This window comes from Alexandromys fortis, unplaced genomic scaffold, assembly GCF_014885135.2.
Source record: "Alexandromys fortis isolate MF-2015 unplaced genomic scaffold, M_Fortis_MF-2015_v1.1 scaffold_79, whole genome shotgun sequence".
Classification (NCBI taxonomy): domain Eukaryota; kingdom Metazoa; phylum Chordata; class Mammalia; order Rodentia; family Cricetidae; genus Alexandromys; species Alexandromys fortis.
In genome coordinates, this window is record NW_026067964.1 from 7,975,410 (window position 1) to 7,991,411 (window position 16,002).

General features: G+C 43.3%; 1 protein-coding gene across 5 annotated transcripts in view; it reads left to right on the forward strand.

The window, feature by feature from the left end:
- Positions 1 to 16,002, forward strand: part of Rasgrf2 (Ras protein specific guanine nucleotide releasing factor 2) — a 214,409-nt gene that overhangs the window by 75,140 nt on the left and 123,267 nt on the right. For all 5 annotated transcript variants that reach the window (XM_050153889.1, XM_050153893.1, XM_050153894.1 and 2 more), the window contains exons 5-10: positions 2,099 to 2,352; positions 3,957 to 4,036; positions 4,384 to 4,577; positions 9,590 to 9,699; positions 10,621 to 10,739; positions 15,714 to 15,874. In XM_050153889.1, the coding sequence (XP_050009846.1) occupies positions 2,099 to 2,352; positions 3,957 to 4,036; positions 4,384 to 4,577; positions 9,590 to 9,699; positions 10,621 to 10,739; positions 15,714 to 15,874 (918 nt within the window). The remainder of the gene's footprint in view (positions 1 to 2,098; positions 2,353 to 3,956; positions 4,037 to 4,383; positions 4,578 to 9,589; positions 9,700 to 10,620; positions 10,740 to 15,713; positions 15,875 to 16,002) is intronic.

The window sequence follows — 16,002 nt, forward strand, 5'->3', positions numbered from 1 at the left end:
CATAGCCTTTGAGTGAAGGATTATGATATTTAGCTGTTTCCCCAGGGTTTCAGTTACCTGGGAAGTTAGGAGTTGCTCATGTTTGTTGACCGGCCAAACCATACAAACTAGTGCACTTTTCCAGATTTGCTCCTTTTCCTACTGTGCTGAGGAATTTCAGATCCATTTTTTAAAAACTATATGATATTTCAATGAACATTTTATATTAATTTATTCTTTAAAAGTTACTTATCATTGCAAAGACTAGTATATGTCTTGCCCAATGACGGATAAGCGGTTAAGGAAAGACTCACAAAAGGACTCACAAGGCTCTGCTTGCAGCTTTTCCAGCTAAGTAGTTAGTCTGAAACCTTAGATTGCTCATTTGTAGGAGTTATTAGATGAGCCAATTTCAACACTTACTTTTTAGGCTTAAATAAGCAAAGCAAAACAAAATTCAGCATCAATAAAAAAAATCAAATCAGCTGGCTTAAATTGGGCGAAGTACTTGAATAGACCACTATTTAGATGTTTTGCCAATAATCAGCAAGCACATGAAAAGGTCACCAGTCACTGGAGAAGAGAAAAATCAAAGCCACAATGAGACCGAACCTCATACCCACTAGGACAGCGACTGCAAACCAAAACAGGAAGACCATGACACATTTTGGCAAGGGTATGGAGAAATTGTGTACAAGTGTGCGATGTGGATTGTAAAACGGTAAATAGACCTTGATGAAATTCAATGCCTCATTTTCCAGTAATTCCATTCCTGGGTATATTTCTAAAGAAATAGCAACAAGATCTGGATCTTGAGGAGATATTGCCATAGCCATGTTCACAGCAATACTACTCATAACAGCTACAGGATGGAATCAGCCATTATGCCCAACAGAGATGAGGAGGATAAATGTGTGATGGTATGTCATTTATCCTTAAAAAGTACAGCCATCCTGAGACATACTGCGACACGGGTGAACCCTGAAGACATTTTAGTAAATGAAATTAGTCAGTTCCTGCAGAGGACCAGTATTGGTTCTTGACACCCACATGGTGGCTTACAACCATCTGTAACTCCAATTCCAGGGGATCCAATGCCCTCTCTTGGCTTTCATGGCTCCTGCACATACACAATGAATGTACATACACACACACACACACAAACAAACAAACAAGAAATCTTTTTCTAAAAGGTGGTTCTGGAGCTCAATTGTGGGTACCTGTCTAGTATGAATATGTTGAAATAGGAGCGGCGGCGGGGCTGCGTCCCCAACACCCCAGCCGCTCGGCTAGCTCATGCCCGAAATAACAACACACAAACTGTATTCATTTAAAGAACTGCTTGGCCCATGAACTCTAGCCCTTACAGGCTAATTCTAGCACCTGGACTAGCCCATTTCTAATGATGTGTGTAAGCACCCCAAGGTGCGCTTACCAGGAAGATTCTAGCCTACGTCCATCGTGGATCTGAGCTTCATGCGTCTGCCTCAGAGTGCAGAGCTATCGCGTCTACCTGGGAGAGCTGAGCATGGCGTCTCTGCTCCAGCAGAGCTGTCCGGTCTCTCCGGAAGCAGAGCAGAGTCTGACCTCACTTCCTCTTCCGCCCAGAATTCTATTCTGTTTACTCCTCCCATCTATGTTCCAGCCATGAGGCCAAGCAGCTGGTTTATTATAACTTAACCAATGAAATCAACAGATTGATATATGACACTCCCACATCATGCATAAGACCTTGGGTTCAATCTTTTGCACCTAAAAAATTATTAAGATGACAAATTTTATGTTACTTTTTACCATAAATAAAAATATATAGGACTGTTTATTATTAAAAAGAAACCTTTAGCTATATTATTTAAATACATTACCCAAGTCTTAAAGTATTACTAGCTAAGTAGTAGTATATTCTAATATCTATATGAATAGGCCTAATGCATTTAAGCTATCGTAGAAATTTGTGAACCTCAGGAAAACTTCTTAAAATCATTCCCCCTTTCTGCTATTTTGTGACTATTTGCCATTGTTTATAGTATTGAAGAAAGTGTCAACGGACCGTTCAAAGGGTGGTGTTTATACATGTACTGCCTCATCTCCCAGACTCCTTCCCTTCCCTGTGCTGTAGGTTCAGAGCTTCATGCGGGGATGGCTGTGTAGGAGGAAGTGGAAGACCATTGTGCAGGACTACATTTGTTCTCCCCATGCGGAGAGCATGAGGAAGAGAAACCAGATTGTGTTCACCATGGTGGAAGCCGAGACGGAGTACGTGCACCAGCTCTACATCCTGGTCAACGGTTTTCTCCGGCCCCTGCGGATGGCAGCCAGCTCCAAGAAGCCCCCCATTAGCCATGATGATGTCAGCAGCATCTTTCTCAACAGGTGTGTCTTGAAACATCCCTGTTTCAGTCTGAGAAGATGAGGTCTTGCAGATCCATCTGCGTGGTTCTCAGGTTAAGAGGAAGGATGCGATCCTGGAGTGGCGTTGTTAGTCTGCGTTTGCGTTTCTCTTGAGTCTTGACATCTCACGTTTTCAGTTTGCATCTTCGTTTGACATTTGTGTTCTTGTTACTGTGTGGGGGTATGTATGTGTGGAAGATATTTTCTCTTCCAAGCTGCAGGAGATGGAGTGATTGATGGGACTTTGTGTGCAATTTACACAGAAGCATTTTAGAAAACATACCAACTAAGATGGCTCGAGAATTTTTGTAGAATTTATTTCTGCAGTAAGTATTTGTAGTGCCCTCTTTGGCGAAGATCAATTAGTGGACAGAGCAGAAACTCCCTGCCTTCATGACATTTATATTTTTTGATGTGAGGACAGAAGTGGATAGCAAATGAATGAAAATATGTATTATATTATCCAGCGATCAGTGCTGTGGAAAAATGAAGCAGAGGAAGACGTGGAGGGAGAAAGGCTTGGGTGTTTTGCTTAAATTCTAATTATGTATTTGTTTTTGAGTAGATAATATACTGATATGATTCAAAAGTCAAAACAACGGGAGGGCCTCTTTAAAGCTGCTGTCTCACACTGCCTTCTTCAGGCAGGGCTGTTAGCATTCTGGAAACAGTTATTCAAGCATGCGTGGATGAGGCCGCGGATGAGACTGTGAGCTGTTCTCTCTGGTACTGGCGTGTGGCCCTGGGTTTTTGGCTACCATGATTATTTGCTTCTATAAGACTTCTTGATCTAGATCATGAATGGCCAAAACACTGCTAACATTCAGAATGTGAATGGTAGGCCCCCTGATTGGAAGCTCAGACTGTGAGCTCTTCAAACAAGTGGGGAAGAGACAGAAATCTTTAATTAATTAATAAAGAAATAAATAAATTAAAAAAACAAGCCAGCGATTGTTAGCGCCCCCTAGTTCTAGATGGAGAATTGAAGAGGTACATTTGAAATGGGTGGCCACGCAGGGTGCTTGCTGTCATGGCTGCTATTTAACTGGGTTCCCTTGTCTCTGAAGTGAAGCCTAGGCAGGCCAGTTATCTTGAATTTCAGCAGAGCTCATACTTAAGAAAATGTCATTTTCCCAGTTATGTACAGCATTTGTTCCACTTGTTGTCTAACTCAGGTATCAAAATACAGAGGGGAATGAACGCATCAGTTGGCTAGGGTTCATTGCAGCAAAGAGCAGCTGCTCTCTTACTAGAGAATTCCTTTCCTTAGAATTCGTCAGAAGAGCTGGAGGAGGAAAGATCTCCTTGGAATGTTGAATTTAGGAGCATAGGACCATACATGTGAAACGGAAGCAGATTGGGAGCATCCTGTCCTTCTGATTTTGGGGTTCATCTTGATTTCCTTTGGGTTTCTGAGGCTAAAAGAGAAATCATATGGAGGCAGGTACATAGTCCATGATATTATGAAGGCCTTATGAGATTGGTGTATCATGTATATAGATAGTAAGACTTTAAGCATTTGTTGGGCTTCTCACAGAAATGACACATTATAGTTACTGAATGGTATTGTTTTTCCTTTTTTATAGTGAAACAATCATGTTCCTTCATGAAATATTCCATCAAGGACTAAAGGCAAGGCTGGCAAATTGGCCTACTTTGGTTTTAGGTAAGCCACTCTTTAAGGATATAAATTCCTGTTGATTGGCTAGTGTTAGGGTATAGTATGTGTTAATCAGCCTTGGATGTCTAAACTTCGCTGTTATCTTATGGGTTCCCTCTGACACTGGGACTCTGTCTAGCTGTCCTGGGCCATGTCTCAGTAGGCATCTGTTGATGTTTTCCCTTGGTCTATCATAATTCCTGTGGAACTGGAGTCGCATTATCAGGCAGGGCAGATTCTACCCAATTTGTCCTCCAGGCAGGTAACTAGGGCCCGAGTCCTATGGTACTAGGTGGTACTTTTCGTGGTGACTGTCCAGGCACCAAATAGCCATGCTGCCTTCTCTTTTGCAGCTGATCTGTTTGATATTTTGCTGCCCATGCTGAACATTTATCAAGAATTTGTGCGCAATCATCAGTACAGCCTCCAAGTACTTGCCAACTGTAAACAAAACAGAGATTTTGACAAGCTCTTAAAACAGTATGAAGCCAATCCCGCCTGTGAGGGGAGGATGCTGGAGACATTCTTGACCTACCCAATGTTTCAGGTAAGCTACTTGGGATGAGATGTCTAAGGCTTCGGTTCTAGCTCAGTGCTACCAACTATATGCCACCAAATATCTTTCTAGTGTATAGAACAAAATGGAAATTTTGGCATTTTTCTAGTGCTGGGGATTGAACCCAGGGCTTTGAGCATTCTAGGCAAGAACTCTACCAACGAGCTACATCTCCAGCCCAGAAAACATTTTTTTGAGGCAAATAATTGAGGGATGACTTTTTGGGAGCAGTAATTTCTTTTATAGAATGATTCCACACAAATCTCTTCCATAAAGTCTCCACCTCCAGCATGTTTAAAAATATTATTAGGCGCACAGAAATAGGATTCTGTGCAGATGCACCAGTTTGTGCTGGTTGCATAAAAGGTTCTCCGGGACTGGGGTGGCTGCTGGGAAGTCTCCGTTTTCAACCCCTCTCCTGCTGCAGCAGGGTTACTGTTGAGTTTCTCTTGGCTGGAAATTTGGAGAACAAAACAAGGCCTTCTTAATCCCACAGGCTCTGGAGACCTCAGAGCTAGAAGGCGCTGGCTAGACCTGGGTGTTGTGGGGCCCTGGTCATGTGGCCCTTCTCAGGAAAGGCTATACCCTGATGTTTGTTCTTGGGGACAAGGGAGACCCACAAGATGAAATGTATGTGTGTTCTTTCATGCCTTCGGGGCTTTCCCATGAAGTACCCTGTCTTGAGGGAGCCCCACAGAGCATAAAATGGGCACAGAGTCTCCTGTTCTTTTGGAAGCTGTGGGCTCTGTTCTTTTGGAGAAGCATTGAGTGTTCCTGTTGTGGAATTTATGGGGCTTTTTGACGAGGCCTCCAAATTGTCATGAGGTAAAATGATCCTTCTGATCACATGAGTTGCAGCTACTGGGGAGCACTTGGTCCTGTGGGAAGGCAGCAGTGACCCTGGATAACCATTCTGGAGTCACAGGGGGAAACATTTCTGTGGTCCGTAATTGTTTGTCTTAAAGTTTGTCGGTGCTACTCGGAACCTTGGAAGTGGCCATGGTAGTTCAGTAAGATCTTAAAAAACAAAAAGCTGCCTTTGAAAACACTTAAGAGTAGTGGAACTTCATAACTATAACACACACACATATAGGTATATATATCCATAGGTATACACACACATATATTGTATATATATGTATATATGCATACACACATATATTGTGTATATATATACATATGTATACATGCACACACACACATATATATGATATATATATATATATATCAACTATTTTGATTGAACTCTTTGCCTCACTGAGGAAATATTTCTCAAGAAAACAACAAGCTTTTATTTTACTGTATGCACACAGATGGAATTTCAGGTTTTAGGGACAGTGAAGTGCCTCACAACTATGTTACTCTTCTGTGATGCTATTTGCGTTTTCAGCAGTGACCTCTAGGCTAGGGTTCAGTACCCCAAACCACATCCACCAGCAGTCACAGGTCAGGTGGGGGCAAAGGTAGAATAGTTTAAAGCGCACGAAGCTCCCTCCGCTCAATGTTTCTTCCATGTGCTTTTTAATTCTACTAGTCGTGATCTCCTTAGGGTTTTAAATTGGAGGAACTTTATTTGTATCATTGACATGGCCTGTCAATACAGTAGCCACGACTAAACATTTTAACTCACTTGGAGGTATCTCATCATGTCAGAGAAGAGCATGGAGCTGGGAGTCTTTTTTTTTTTTTTTTTTGGAGGGGTTTTCAAGACAGGGTTTCTCTATGTAACAGTCTTAACTGTCCAAGAACTAGCTCTTGTAGACCAGGCTGGCCTCGAACTCACAGAGATCTGCCTGCCTCTGCCTCCCAAATGCTGGGATTAAAGGTGTGCACCATCAGCGCCCAACAGAGCTTGGAGTCTTGATGAGACCTGATGTCTCACTTGGCCTTCTCTCTCTGTGACTGTGTCACTATGCTCTGATAGGGGCAGCTGAGCTCTGCTGATCTTCAGATCTCTGGCTGTGATCCCGGGTGTGTGGACGTTCAGGCTGGGAAACCATGCCATATTGTGAGGAGTCCAGGTTGACCTAGAACCTCCTCTTCAGCTCCAGACTGTGGTAGCTCTAGGCCCCAAAACTGAGTTAAAGGATCAGATAGTGATGGTCTTTGACTTCTTCTGTGATGAGCTAACTCAAAGCTTTTGAGGCCCATTTGTCTAGAAGAATATTCAGACTTAGAGAATTCAGTCAAAATTATCCCAATTTCAAGGAATAAACATATGAAAATGATTTTGAATAATCCAAGAAGAGACATTATTGGACATTGCTGCCCATGGACCTTGTTTTTCTTGGGGTCTGTCTTTTGGCTTCCTCACTGGAATGTCCTCCTGGTACTTTCTATGGTTTTTGTTTTTATTATATTCACGCATCTTCATATTCTTTACTTATATTTCTAGTTCCCCATGCACCTACCCTGATAAGAGGGGTTTTTGTCAAGGTTGGTCCACGACAGGTCTCCCTGAGGAGAAACCGTCTGAAAAACTAGAAGGAAGTACTCTTCCTAGAAACTTGAAGGTTTTTTCTTCTTGGGCTCATCCAGTTCTTGTCTTTCTTCTCTTCATGGTCCCTTACTAATGGGTGAAGTCAGCATGAGGGTGTTTGCACTCTCAGAGGATCTGGGATATAGCTTCTTTCCTTGCAAATACTGAGAAGCCGTAGGTCCTTCCAAGCCTTGGCCTTGCTCCTTGGTAGTGCTGGACATACTCCCACCCATGATCCCCGCAACTGTGGAAGATGTGAATCTCCTTTACATGGCCAGAGGACCTCTGGCCCAGACATTTACATGGGCTTAATATGCAGGCAGAAGCTGGCGCCTGGCCAGAAGGAGGGGTAGGAGGAGATTAGAATTGGAAGCTTTTATCCTGTAGCTTGTGCATAATGGAAGACAGAAGGTGACAGAGTCATGCCCCCTTTTTGTTACAGAATTTTAACCCAAGACCCTATACAAAACAATCACTCTGCTTCTGGTCTCCATGCCCAGCTTTCTTGGGGTTTTGTTAAGTCAGTTGCTGCTTTGAACTATGAAAACAGTGGGAATTGTAGACTTGGGATGATTCAACTAGAACTAGTAAGTCTTATTGTTACCAGGCAATTTGTTACAGAAATAACAGAGTCACTAAGATTTTATTTAGCAAACACTGTGGCTCAGTTGGTAGCATCTGGTGCTGTTCGAGCGGTCTCCCAGGAGCTTGTCTGCTTATCTGGATGTGTGTGTGTTGAGAGTCCACAGGTGAACCAGTCATGATGTCTGCGCCTTCCAAGATTGATGCTGGAGGATATGCTCCAGGGAGGAGGCGCTCGCTGCTCTAGCTAGCTACTAACCAAAACAGGAGAATAAGCTAATTAGAGTCTGGAAAGGGATGAGTATTTGTTCCTTTATTCAAAGTAGAAATCTGATTCGTTTTGATAGCTGCTGAGGCTGCTAGATGTTTTCTGGAACTCTCTGCAACAAGCTCTTGACTCCAGCGACAATCTCTTTGCAGCCGCTCACTTCTTAGCTGAGCCTCCCTTGCCTGCTCTCAGCCGAAGCTAGCATTTATTCATTCCTGGACCGGAAAGTGGAAGGGGCCAGTTACCGAATTCAGCTCCATCCTCTTGAACCTTAGCCAAAGGACTCTTTAAAATAGATTTAGCTAATGGAGGAGGAGCATGAAGCCATCTACTAAACATAGTTTTGTGGGGTTTCGGTGCATAGTAAGTAGTGAGGCCCACCCACTCCGGATTCGTTAGGAAAAAGTGAGTATATTAGCAGTTGATGGCTTGATTTTTCTGTGGAAGTACTAACTTCTAGCGTAGTTTTAGCCATCGTGGGATTGTGGAAGTTGTAAGCACCTGTATCCCGGGAGTCTTTTCCATGTGAGAGGGTATCAGAGGATGCTTTGGTGAGAAGTTCATGGAAATCTTCCTTCATCTCTCCTGCAGTGAGAAGGTCTCTTATTTCCTGCCGTTCCCTCCCCACAGGATCTGCCTGTGTTTCCTAAGACCTTGATTCCACTTTTGAGCTACAGTTAATGTTGGTGTTAATACTGGCTGTTGCATATTTAAGTGCATAAAGGAGGCACTTGTGAGTGAAGAGAAAATAGTCCCATGATGGTCCCACAAGTGGACAGTAAAGACGCATCCACAGATAGGGTCACCAGCACTAAGACAGAAGGGACAAGCTACACAGAACTCTGGGAAGCTGCTTTTCTGTCCTAAGGTCTACCCTAGATAAGCTACTGGACCTCGCTGCAGTTTCTTTCCTATCGTGGCAAGTTGAGAACTAATCCTTATGTTGCTGGAGGAGTGGACATGTCCACAGAGCTCAGAGTTCTCCTGGGCCCACAGAAAGTGCTTTGTTGGAGATGTTTGCCCAATGTTAGAGTTGTTTTTCTCAAGTCTACCTCCCTGTTTTCCAGGAGGCTGTTTTAGGAGCACAAAAGAGAGAAAAATATGTTGAGTCTATAACTTGCATTAAGTCTCTTTGGTTTACTAAAAGTCTCATATGGCTGGTGGAGTTTTGCCTTTTGTAGAATTAAATAAATAACCTAGTTAAATGACATTTGCACCGCTGGATGGTGAAGTGAGAAGAAATAGGATCAGAGTGTCAATGCAGGCGAACTTGTCCTGCTGGATTTCAGGTGTTAAAAGGAGGGTGGTCAGGTCTGTCTGTTTTTAAACGAGCGTGTAAGCAGACAGCAGACCTTTAGCAAGAGACTCAGGTGACTGATGACAGCAATATCTGCTTCCCCGTGACCCAGTCTGCACAGTTAAGTGCAAACTGAAGCAATGGTTCCTTTATGTCAGTTTATTCATTTATGACCAACTTTTCTTGTACTTTTGTTATAGACTTTTCTGGTGTGTGAGGTTTGAAGCTCAGTTCATCTATATGTATTCCTATAAAATCTTGAAAACCTTCAGAATTCTAAGAGTAGGGATGAGCTTCTCCGAGGATGACGGCCCAGTAGAGTGCCCCGTGCCATCTGCCTGGACCTCTTTTTCACACTCACCTGTGTATGTATTTAGATCCCCAGGTATATCATCACTCTGCACGAACTCCTGGCTCACACCCCCCATGAACACGTGGAGAGGAAAAGCCTAGAGTTTGCTAAGTCAAAGCTGGAGGAGCTGTCCAGGTATGCAGGGAACCTGTGGGAAGGGGTCAGACTGGAAAGAAACAGCATGGTCGCCCCCTGGATAAACCCAGTGGCATGTGGCTTTCAAGAGGAAACGCCAATGGTAGCTCCAACTTCTTAGATTCATCTGAGAGTTAAGAGATGGCACCGAATCACCATCCATGTTCATTTTAGTCAAGACAAGGCACCTTTGAAAAGTTCTCATAGTATGTGAGTTTATATAGCTGATATCAGGTAGAGTTTGGTGAAGTTCACAAATGTTCACTTCTTTTATTTCTTTTATTTTTCCATCAAAATAGAAAAAACGACTTTCTGTTGCTTTTTTTTCTTTTCTTTCTTTCTTTTTTTTTTTAATTTTTTTATTTTCGAGACAGGGTTTCTCCGTAGCTTTTGGTTCCTGTCTTGGAACTAGCTCTTCTAGACCAGGCTGGCCTCGAACTCACAGAGATCCGCCTGCCTCTGCCTCCCGAGTGCTGGGATTAAAGGCGTGCGCCACAACCACCCGGCTCTGTTGCGTTATTGTATTCAGATCTTGCAAGAAGCGGGTGAATGGCCAGGCTGCCCCCAATGCTATTGAGATTAAGTGTGACAAGTAGAGTAACGGCCTCTAACTTAGTGCTTCTAATGTTGAAGGTGACACTTCAGCGTTAACCAAGGGAGTCATCTGTAAAATGCTGGGTCTCTTTCCTGTGGCACTCAAAGCAAGCATTGCCACTTCCTGATCACTGGTCCCCTTACCTTTTGCAATCTGCTCACACACTGTGGCCTTGCTTTAGGCTGTGGCTGGCTGAAGCTGGAGGCCAGTCTTCGCTCACTCTCTCGGTTAAATTCCGAGCGTGTCAGGTGGCGCCATCTTTGCCTATTGGCTAGAGCCATAGCTAACGTTTCTGACTGCGATGCTCTCTGCCTTGTGTCCCATAGAGTCATGCACGACGAAGTCAGCGACACTGAGAACATCAGGAAAAACCTTGCCATTGAAAGGATGATAGTGGAGGGTTGTGACATTTTGCTGGACACCAGCCAGACTTTCATCCGCCAAGGTAAGACCTGTTGATCCGACCCTCTACTCGTGATCGGTTCCTGTCATAGTTATCGCTGGCAAATGCAGGAGCATGCTCTGGAGCAGGCCTACGTGTTTGGTACCGTTTGTGCAGGAGATCCCGGCAGCCTTGCCCAGGGCTGTGGTTGAGGCCCACCTCTGCGCTATTTCTTCTCAGGGGCCATGAAAAACAGCAACACAATAGGAGTTAAGCATGAGAGGGGCGGTAAATCACACTCCGGCTGGACGCCCCTCCTCGGCGAACCGGACGTTCTCTACAGCTCCAAGGAGGACAGGTCTGTCTGGCCAGTCAGGGTGGCAGTGCCAGATGGTGATACTATCCAGGCAAAGGCTCAGGAGAAACCAGAGTTCCTCAAAGCCCGAGCCCGTATGAGTGGAGACAATGTCCGAAGTGAATGCAGCTGTCTCCTGTTGTCTTTTCTCACTGGCACTTCTGATTTAATTCAGTCGGTAACTCCAGTTACCAGGTGGAAAAGTCCCTGCCTGGCTTTGGAGCTGGGGAAGCTATCCCGTGTGTGGCGTGTGCTCTGTGAGGGGCAATACCTGATCAGTTAAGCATCAGGAGAGATGAAGTTGTGTCACAGACGTTGGCGAGGGACCAGCCTGGTGACGCACATTCCTCCTCAGCTCTTATTTCAAAGCACAAGAAGTTAGCCACATCTCAATTGCTCTCAAGTGCTCCGGTGCCTGGGGAAGGAGAGCATGCTTCACATGCTGGGTTTGAGTCACCGGCATGCTCTGTCGTACATCTTTATAGTTTGGGAATTGCCGCAGATTGAAACATAAACTTGGAACTTGAATTCATCTTTAATGCCGCTTCTGGTCATAGTGTGCCCATATCATTTGAAGCTATTACTGTTTCCTTCCATAATATTCTCCTTAAAATATGGTTGCCTCATCAAATAAGACATTATGCAGTATACATTATTTTTTTTTTGGCCTAGAATACTTCCATAAATTGGTACATGCTGTTCTATCTTCTGTTGTTTATTTACATGAAGAGACACTACACATCTACTAAATTTGGCAAGTATATTTCAGGGATTATTCCGTTTCCCATTCTTGACACTACACACCAACTTTCCTTAAGGCGACAGTAGAATACAATGCCAACAATGCCAGACCTTTCCAGTTCCTGTTCTGTTCCTCTGTGTGGACTGGGTCCCCATGGTGGCTGACTCTCTGCCTCAAGGTACATTGCCTTCCTGGGCCTTCACCTGTGTCTCCCCTACCTGGGAGTGGGAAAGACCTACTCTGCCTCTTTTGTGCCTATGAAAGGTCTACTTGACCTAACAACTCCAGGACAGATAAGAAGTCTTCTGAAGTTTTCTCGTCTTCCCATCCACTTTGCCTCAAGTTACAACGAATTAACTAAGGAATTGTCTATCTATCCTCTTCATTGTCAAGGCATTTTGCTCATGGAGCATGGGTTCTGTCGTGTGTGAAGATATCTATCTGCATGCCTCCCTCTCCCAGTAACCACAAGCTCTGAGAGGCAGCATCCCTGAATTCTCTTTGCTTCCCTTTGTCTATTAAAGCTACTGGGAAAGGGTACGTTGAGGCAGACCGAATAAATTTATTTGATTGAAGTTGTAAGACATTTATTTTGTATTTTTCTTGTACTTAGAGTTCTTTAAAAAATGTCTCCTAATCGACCTGTACTTTATAACTAACCATGGACAAGAGACCTTCTGTAACTCACATACGATTTCTGAACTATATACTTTTGATTGAACAGGGTTATTATCCACATGCACTCAATACATTTATAAAAGTAGGTCCTTGTGAATCTGAAAAAACCCATGAATAATAAAATGTGTTTGGGGGGTCAAATGCATTGAACAAGTCACACCTTTTTGGTTACATTTTAAGAAGTAAAAGTCATATACTGCTTCACGCTTGAAGCCACATCCATACATTATTCGTTCTGCTATATGTTACATCTAAGGCAGGGTCAGCTATGATTGCCCGGAATGTTACTGTTACAGCAATGTCAATGTGGTAAGTTACTTCACAGTGTCTTGCTGCTCTTGCTGTGTGTTTGATCTGGTTAGTCTATTTAGGAATTATTTAATAAAGGTTGTTTCTAAATATCAGAACTTAATCTAAAATTATAAAATTATCAATTATAATGGGAAATTTTTTTCTTCAGTTTCTCCTATTAGCACGTTTACTAGTCTCAACAGGCTTTAACACCCATAAAACACACTATAAGAGTATTATTCATTAAACTATCAAGGGTTTTTATTTCCTACTCAATTGACTGCAATTGATTTTTAATGGTGGGCTAGTATTTTTGTTACTCGTTCTGAGGGGCAGTAGAAGCTCCATTTCAACATATGCATACTTGCATCTGTACACATGCACTTTCAACTTTATGATTTCCAGGAAAAATGAATCTCCCTGTTTCTCAGTAAGGTCTCCTCAGAGTAAGAAAGTACAGCCCAGAGCACAGTGGCTCTACCATCTCAGACACCAAGCTCACCCATCCGAATATTGCTGTTCATAGTTTCCCTGCGGAGTAGGTTCAGAACAGAGGCATTGGCCTATCTTGGGGGCCATCCCGTGGGAACTAATGATGGAAGATTCAGACATCTTCCACAGGTTGACCTCAGCTGTTAGCTACCCAGGGATCAGGATGCTAAGACCCAGCAGTGGTCTGATAAGGAGGCTGTGGCTATCATTTCCCTAAGATGTGTCTAACTTGCATTGATTAGAGAGAAATCTTTTTTGAAAGTCACACAGCCGGGTTGAAATGTGTCGAACACAAGATGGAATGTGAGAAAACAACGTAAAGCAGTTTTGAAGCGTTTTATTTTATAAAGTAGTTAGCTTTAAAGTAGTCATGGGATTTCTCGCTTTTCTTGCAGTTGAGTAGATTTCCGTCTACATCTAATGGAGATAGGCTTCTATTTGCTGATAGTTACAGTTATTAGTGTATGGTTGCTAAGGAAGCTTTTTTAACCCTCAAAACTGAACTTCACAGTGATCATTAATAGATGTGCTAACCACAAATGTTTTAATTTCAGACTTAGAAAATTGCTTAAAATGCTGGAAGTATTTGCCAGTGAACACACCATTACAGAGTTTTCACTGACTTGGTTACAGCTTTTCTGGAAATGGCCCCGTGACCCATTTGTCCACACAGACACTTACCTGAGGCCCCCTTCCACTCACCCTGACTAAGGGAACTCCAGAGGATTACCTGGGATGTGGCTAGCGCCATCAGTGTCTTAGTCCCCTCCTTGCCTTCAAGTTCCAGTTGTCTATGATCCACACCTATGTGCACCCTTAGGAGAGTTACTCAGCCTGGGGGTTTAATTCCAAACCCCAGTCTCATGAATTCCAACCCTGTGCTGCAGTTGCTTGCTAAGCTTCCTGCCTTCTTCTTTCTCCACACCTCCTCGACTTCTCAAGTTTAATTCTTTGCTACAGGAGCTGTCTGTCAGTCTGCTTCCGCCCACCTCACCTCCTCCAGTTACTCCCCTCTTGTCCAACCCTTCCCAGGAGTCAAGCCTCCTCTCGGCCCTTTGTTCCCCACTCCTACAGCCTCCCCCAGGACTGGTTCCTTGCTATTCTTTAAGCCCAGAAGAGCTGCCTACTTTCTGTCTGTCAAGCATCCCACCTAATCACTCTCCCAAATAGATGATGTGAGATCAGGGCATGGAAACTCGGGTCCTGGATGCCTTGCCAGCTCTGGTAATGGGAAGCTGCAATTTGGAACATTCACTAATGTTAATCTGGTGATTTGTGACTCATCTGGTTTTATTGCCTTAGGTATATATTTCTTTATATAAAAAGCTTTAGGATTTTTCTCTTTTCATGATAGAGCTAATCTGGGCTCCACTAAAAACACAGAAAACATGAAGAAAAATAAGGTTGTTTCTCTGAGAGCTGCCTCTGATAATAATTAAGGATTGACTATGTACTTGGTGCTTCTTGTGGGCTCATGAGAGTTCGTGTAGGGCTGACCAGAGTAGTGGATTACACCGGTGATTACTGGCTCCAGTGATTTTCAGAAGTTAGAACAGAGGTGTTTGCAAAGATCCCGGTGCTTTGTGGATGATATTTAATAGACTGGAGCTTTCTTTTTAGGAATGGGGAAGTTTCTACTAGAGTGCAGTCTGCGAGTGATTAGAGGCATTCCCAGATAGTCTATAAATATTGTGGAGGTCTATGCATCACTTCTCCCATCCAAGTACTAACTAGGCCCGACCCTGCTTAGCTTCCGAGATCAGATGAGATCGGGTGCGTCAGGGTGGTATGGCCATAGATGCCTTACTTCTCATACTGACCAGAGCTCAGCTTTGCTCTGGGTGGGGCTTGTGCACCATTTAGGTTTCACAAATGCATTTTAATCACACTTCTTTGCATTTCTTTTTTATTAGCATATATTAATTGTACAGAATAGAGTTTTTTGTATAGACATAATTTAAATCCAGTGAAATAGCTTCCTCTAAGATAGCCCTTAATTAAACTGCATTATAAAATTGACGTATTTTTACAGGATACATGCATTACATCATCTATTTTAAAGTAGATATTAATATGCTTTTTATTTTATTTATTTGTTTCAGAAAGGATAAATTGGACTTAATTTGATCAAACTGCCATATTATTATCTGTACTTATACAATGTATAAATTTACTCAGTCAGATCATAGATGGCATCAGCCTCTCAATGCTTTGATTTTAAGCTGGCCTTCTTTCACTTAGGTTCTAGTTTATAGATGAAGAAACGAGTCGAAATTGTTTCATAACAATGCCAGGAACAGCTTGCCCCTTAAAATACAACACGTTTCCTCAGTTGACGAGAGGAAAGAGATCCATTTGTTCCAAAGGCACACCAAATACATCCTTGGTATTTTGGGGGAACAGATCCTTGTGTGTATTGCCAAGGGCATGCTCCTCGCCAGATTGTAATTGCTGTCTGTTCTTCACTTTCCTTCACCAGGTTCTCTTATTCAGGTACCTTCCGTCGAGAGGGGGAAGCTTAGCAAAGTTCGCCTGGGCTCACTGTCTTTGAAAAAGGAAGGCGAGAGACAGTGCTTCTTGTTTACGAAACACTTTCTAATTTGCACCAGAAGTTCAGGAGGAAAGCTGCATCTGCTCAAGGTACGGGTTTTCCGTGGCGGTTTCATTTGTCTTCCCAGCGCTGAAGAGGTGTTGAGGTTAATTTGATTCTGGCTTTCCAGTGCCCGCTCTTGTCATGAAGCAGATTGCAATTGTGCAGGGAGGGGCAG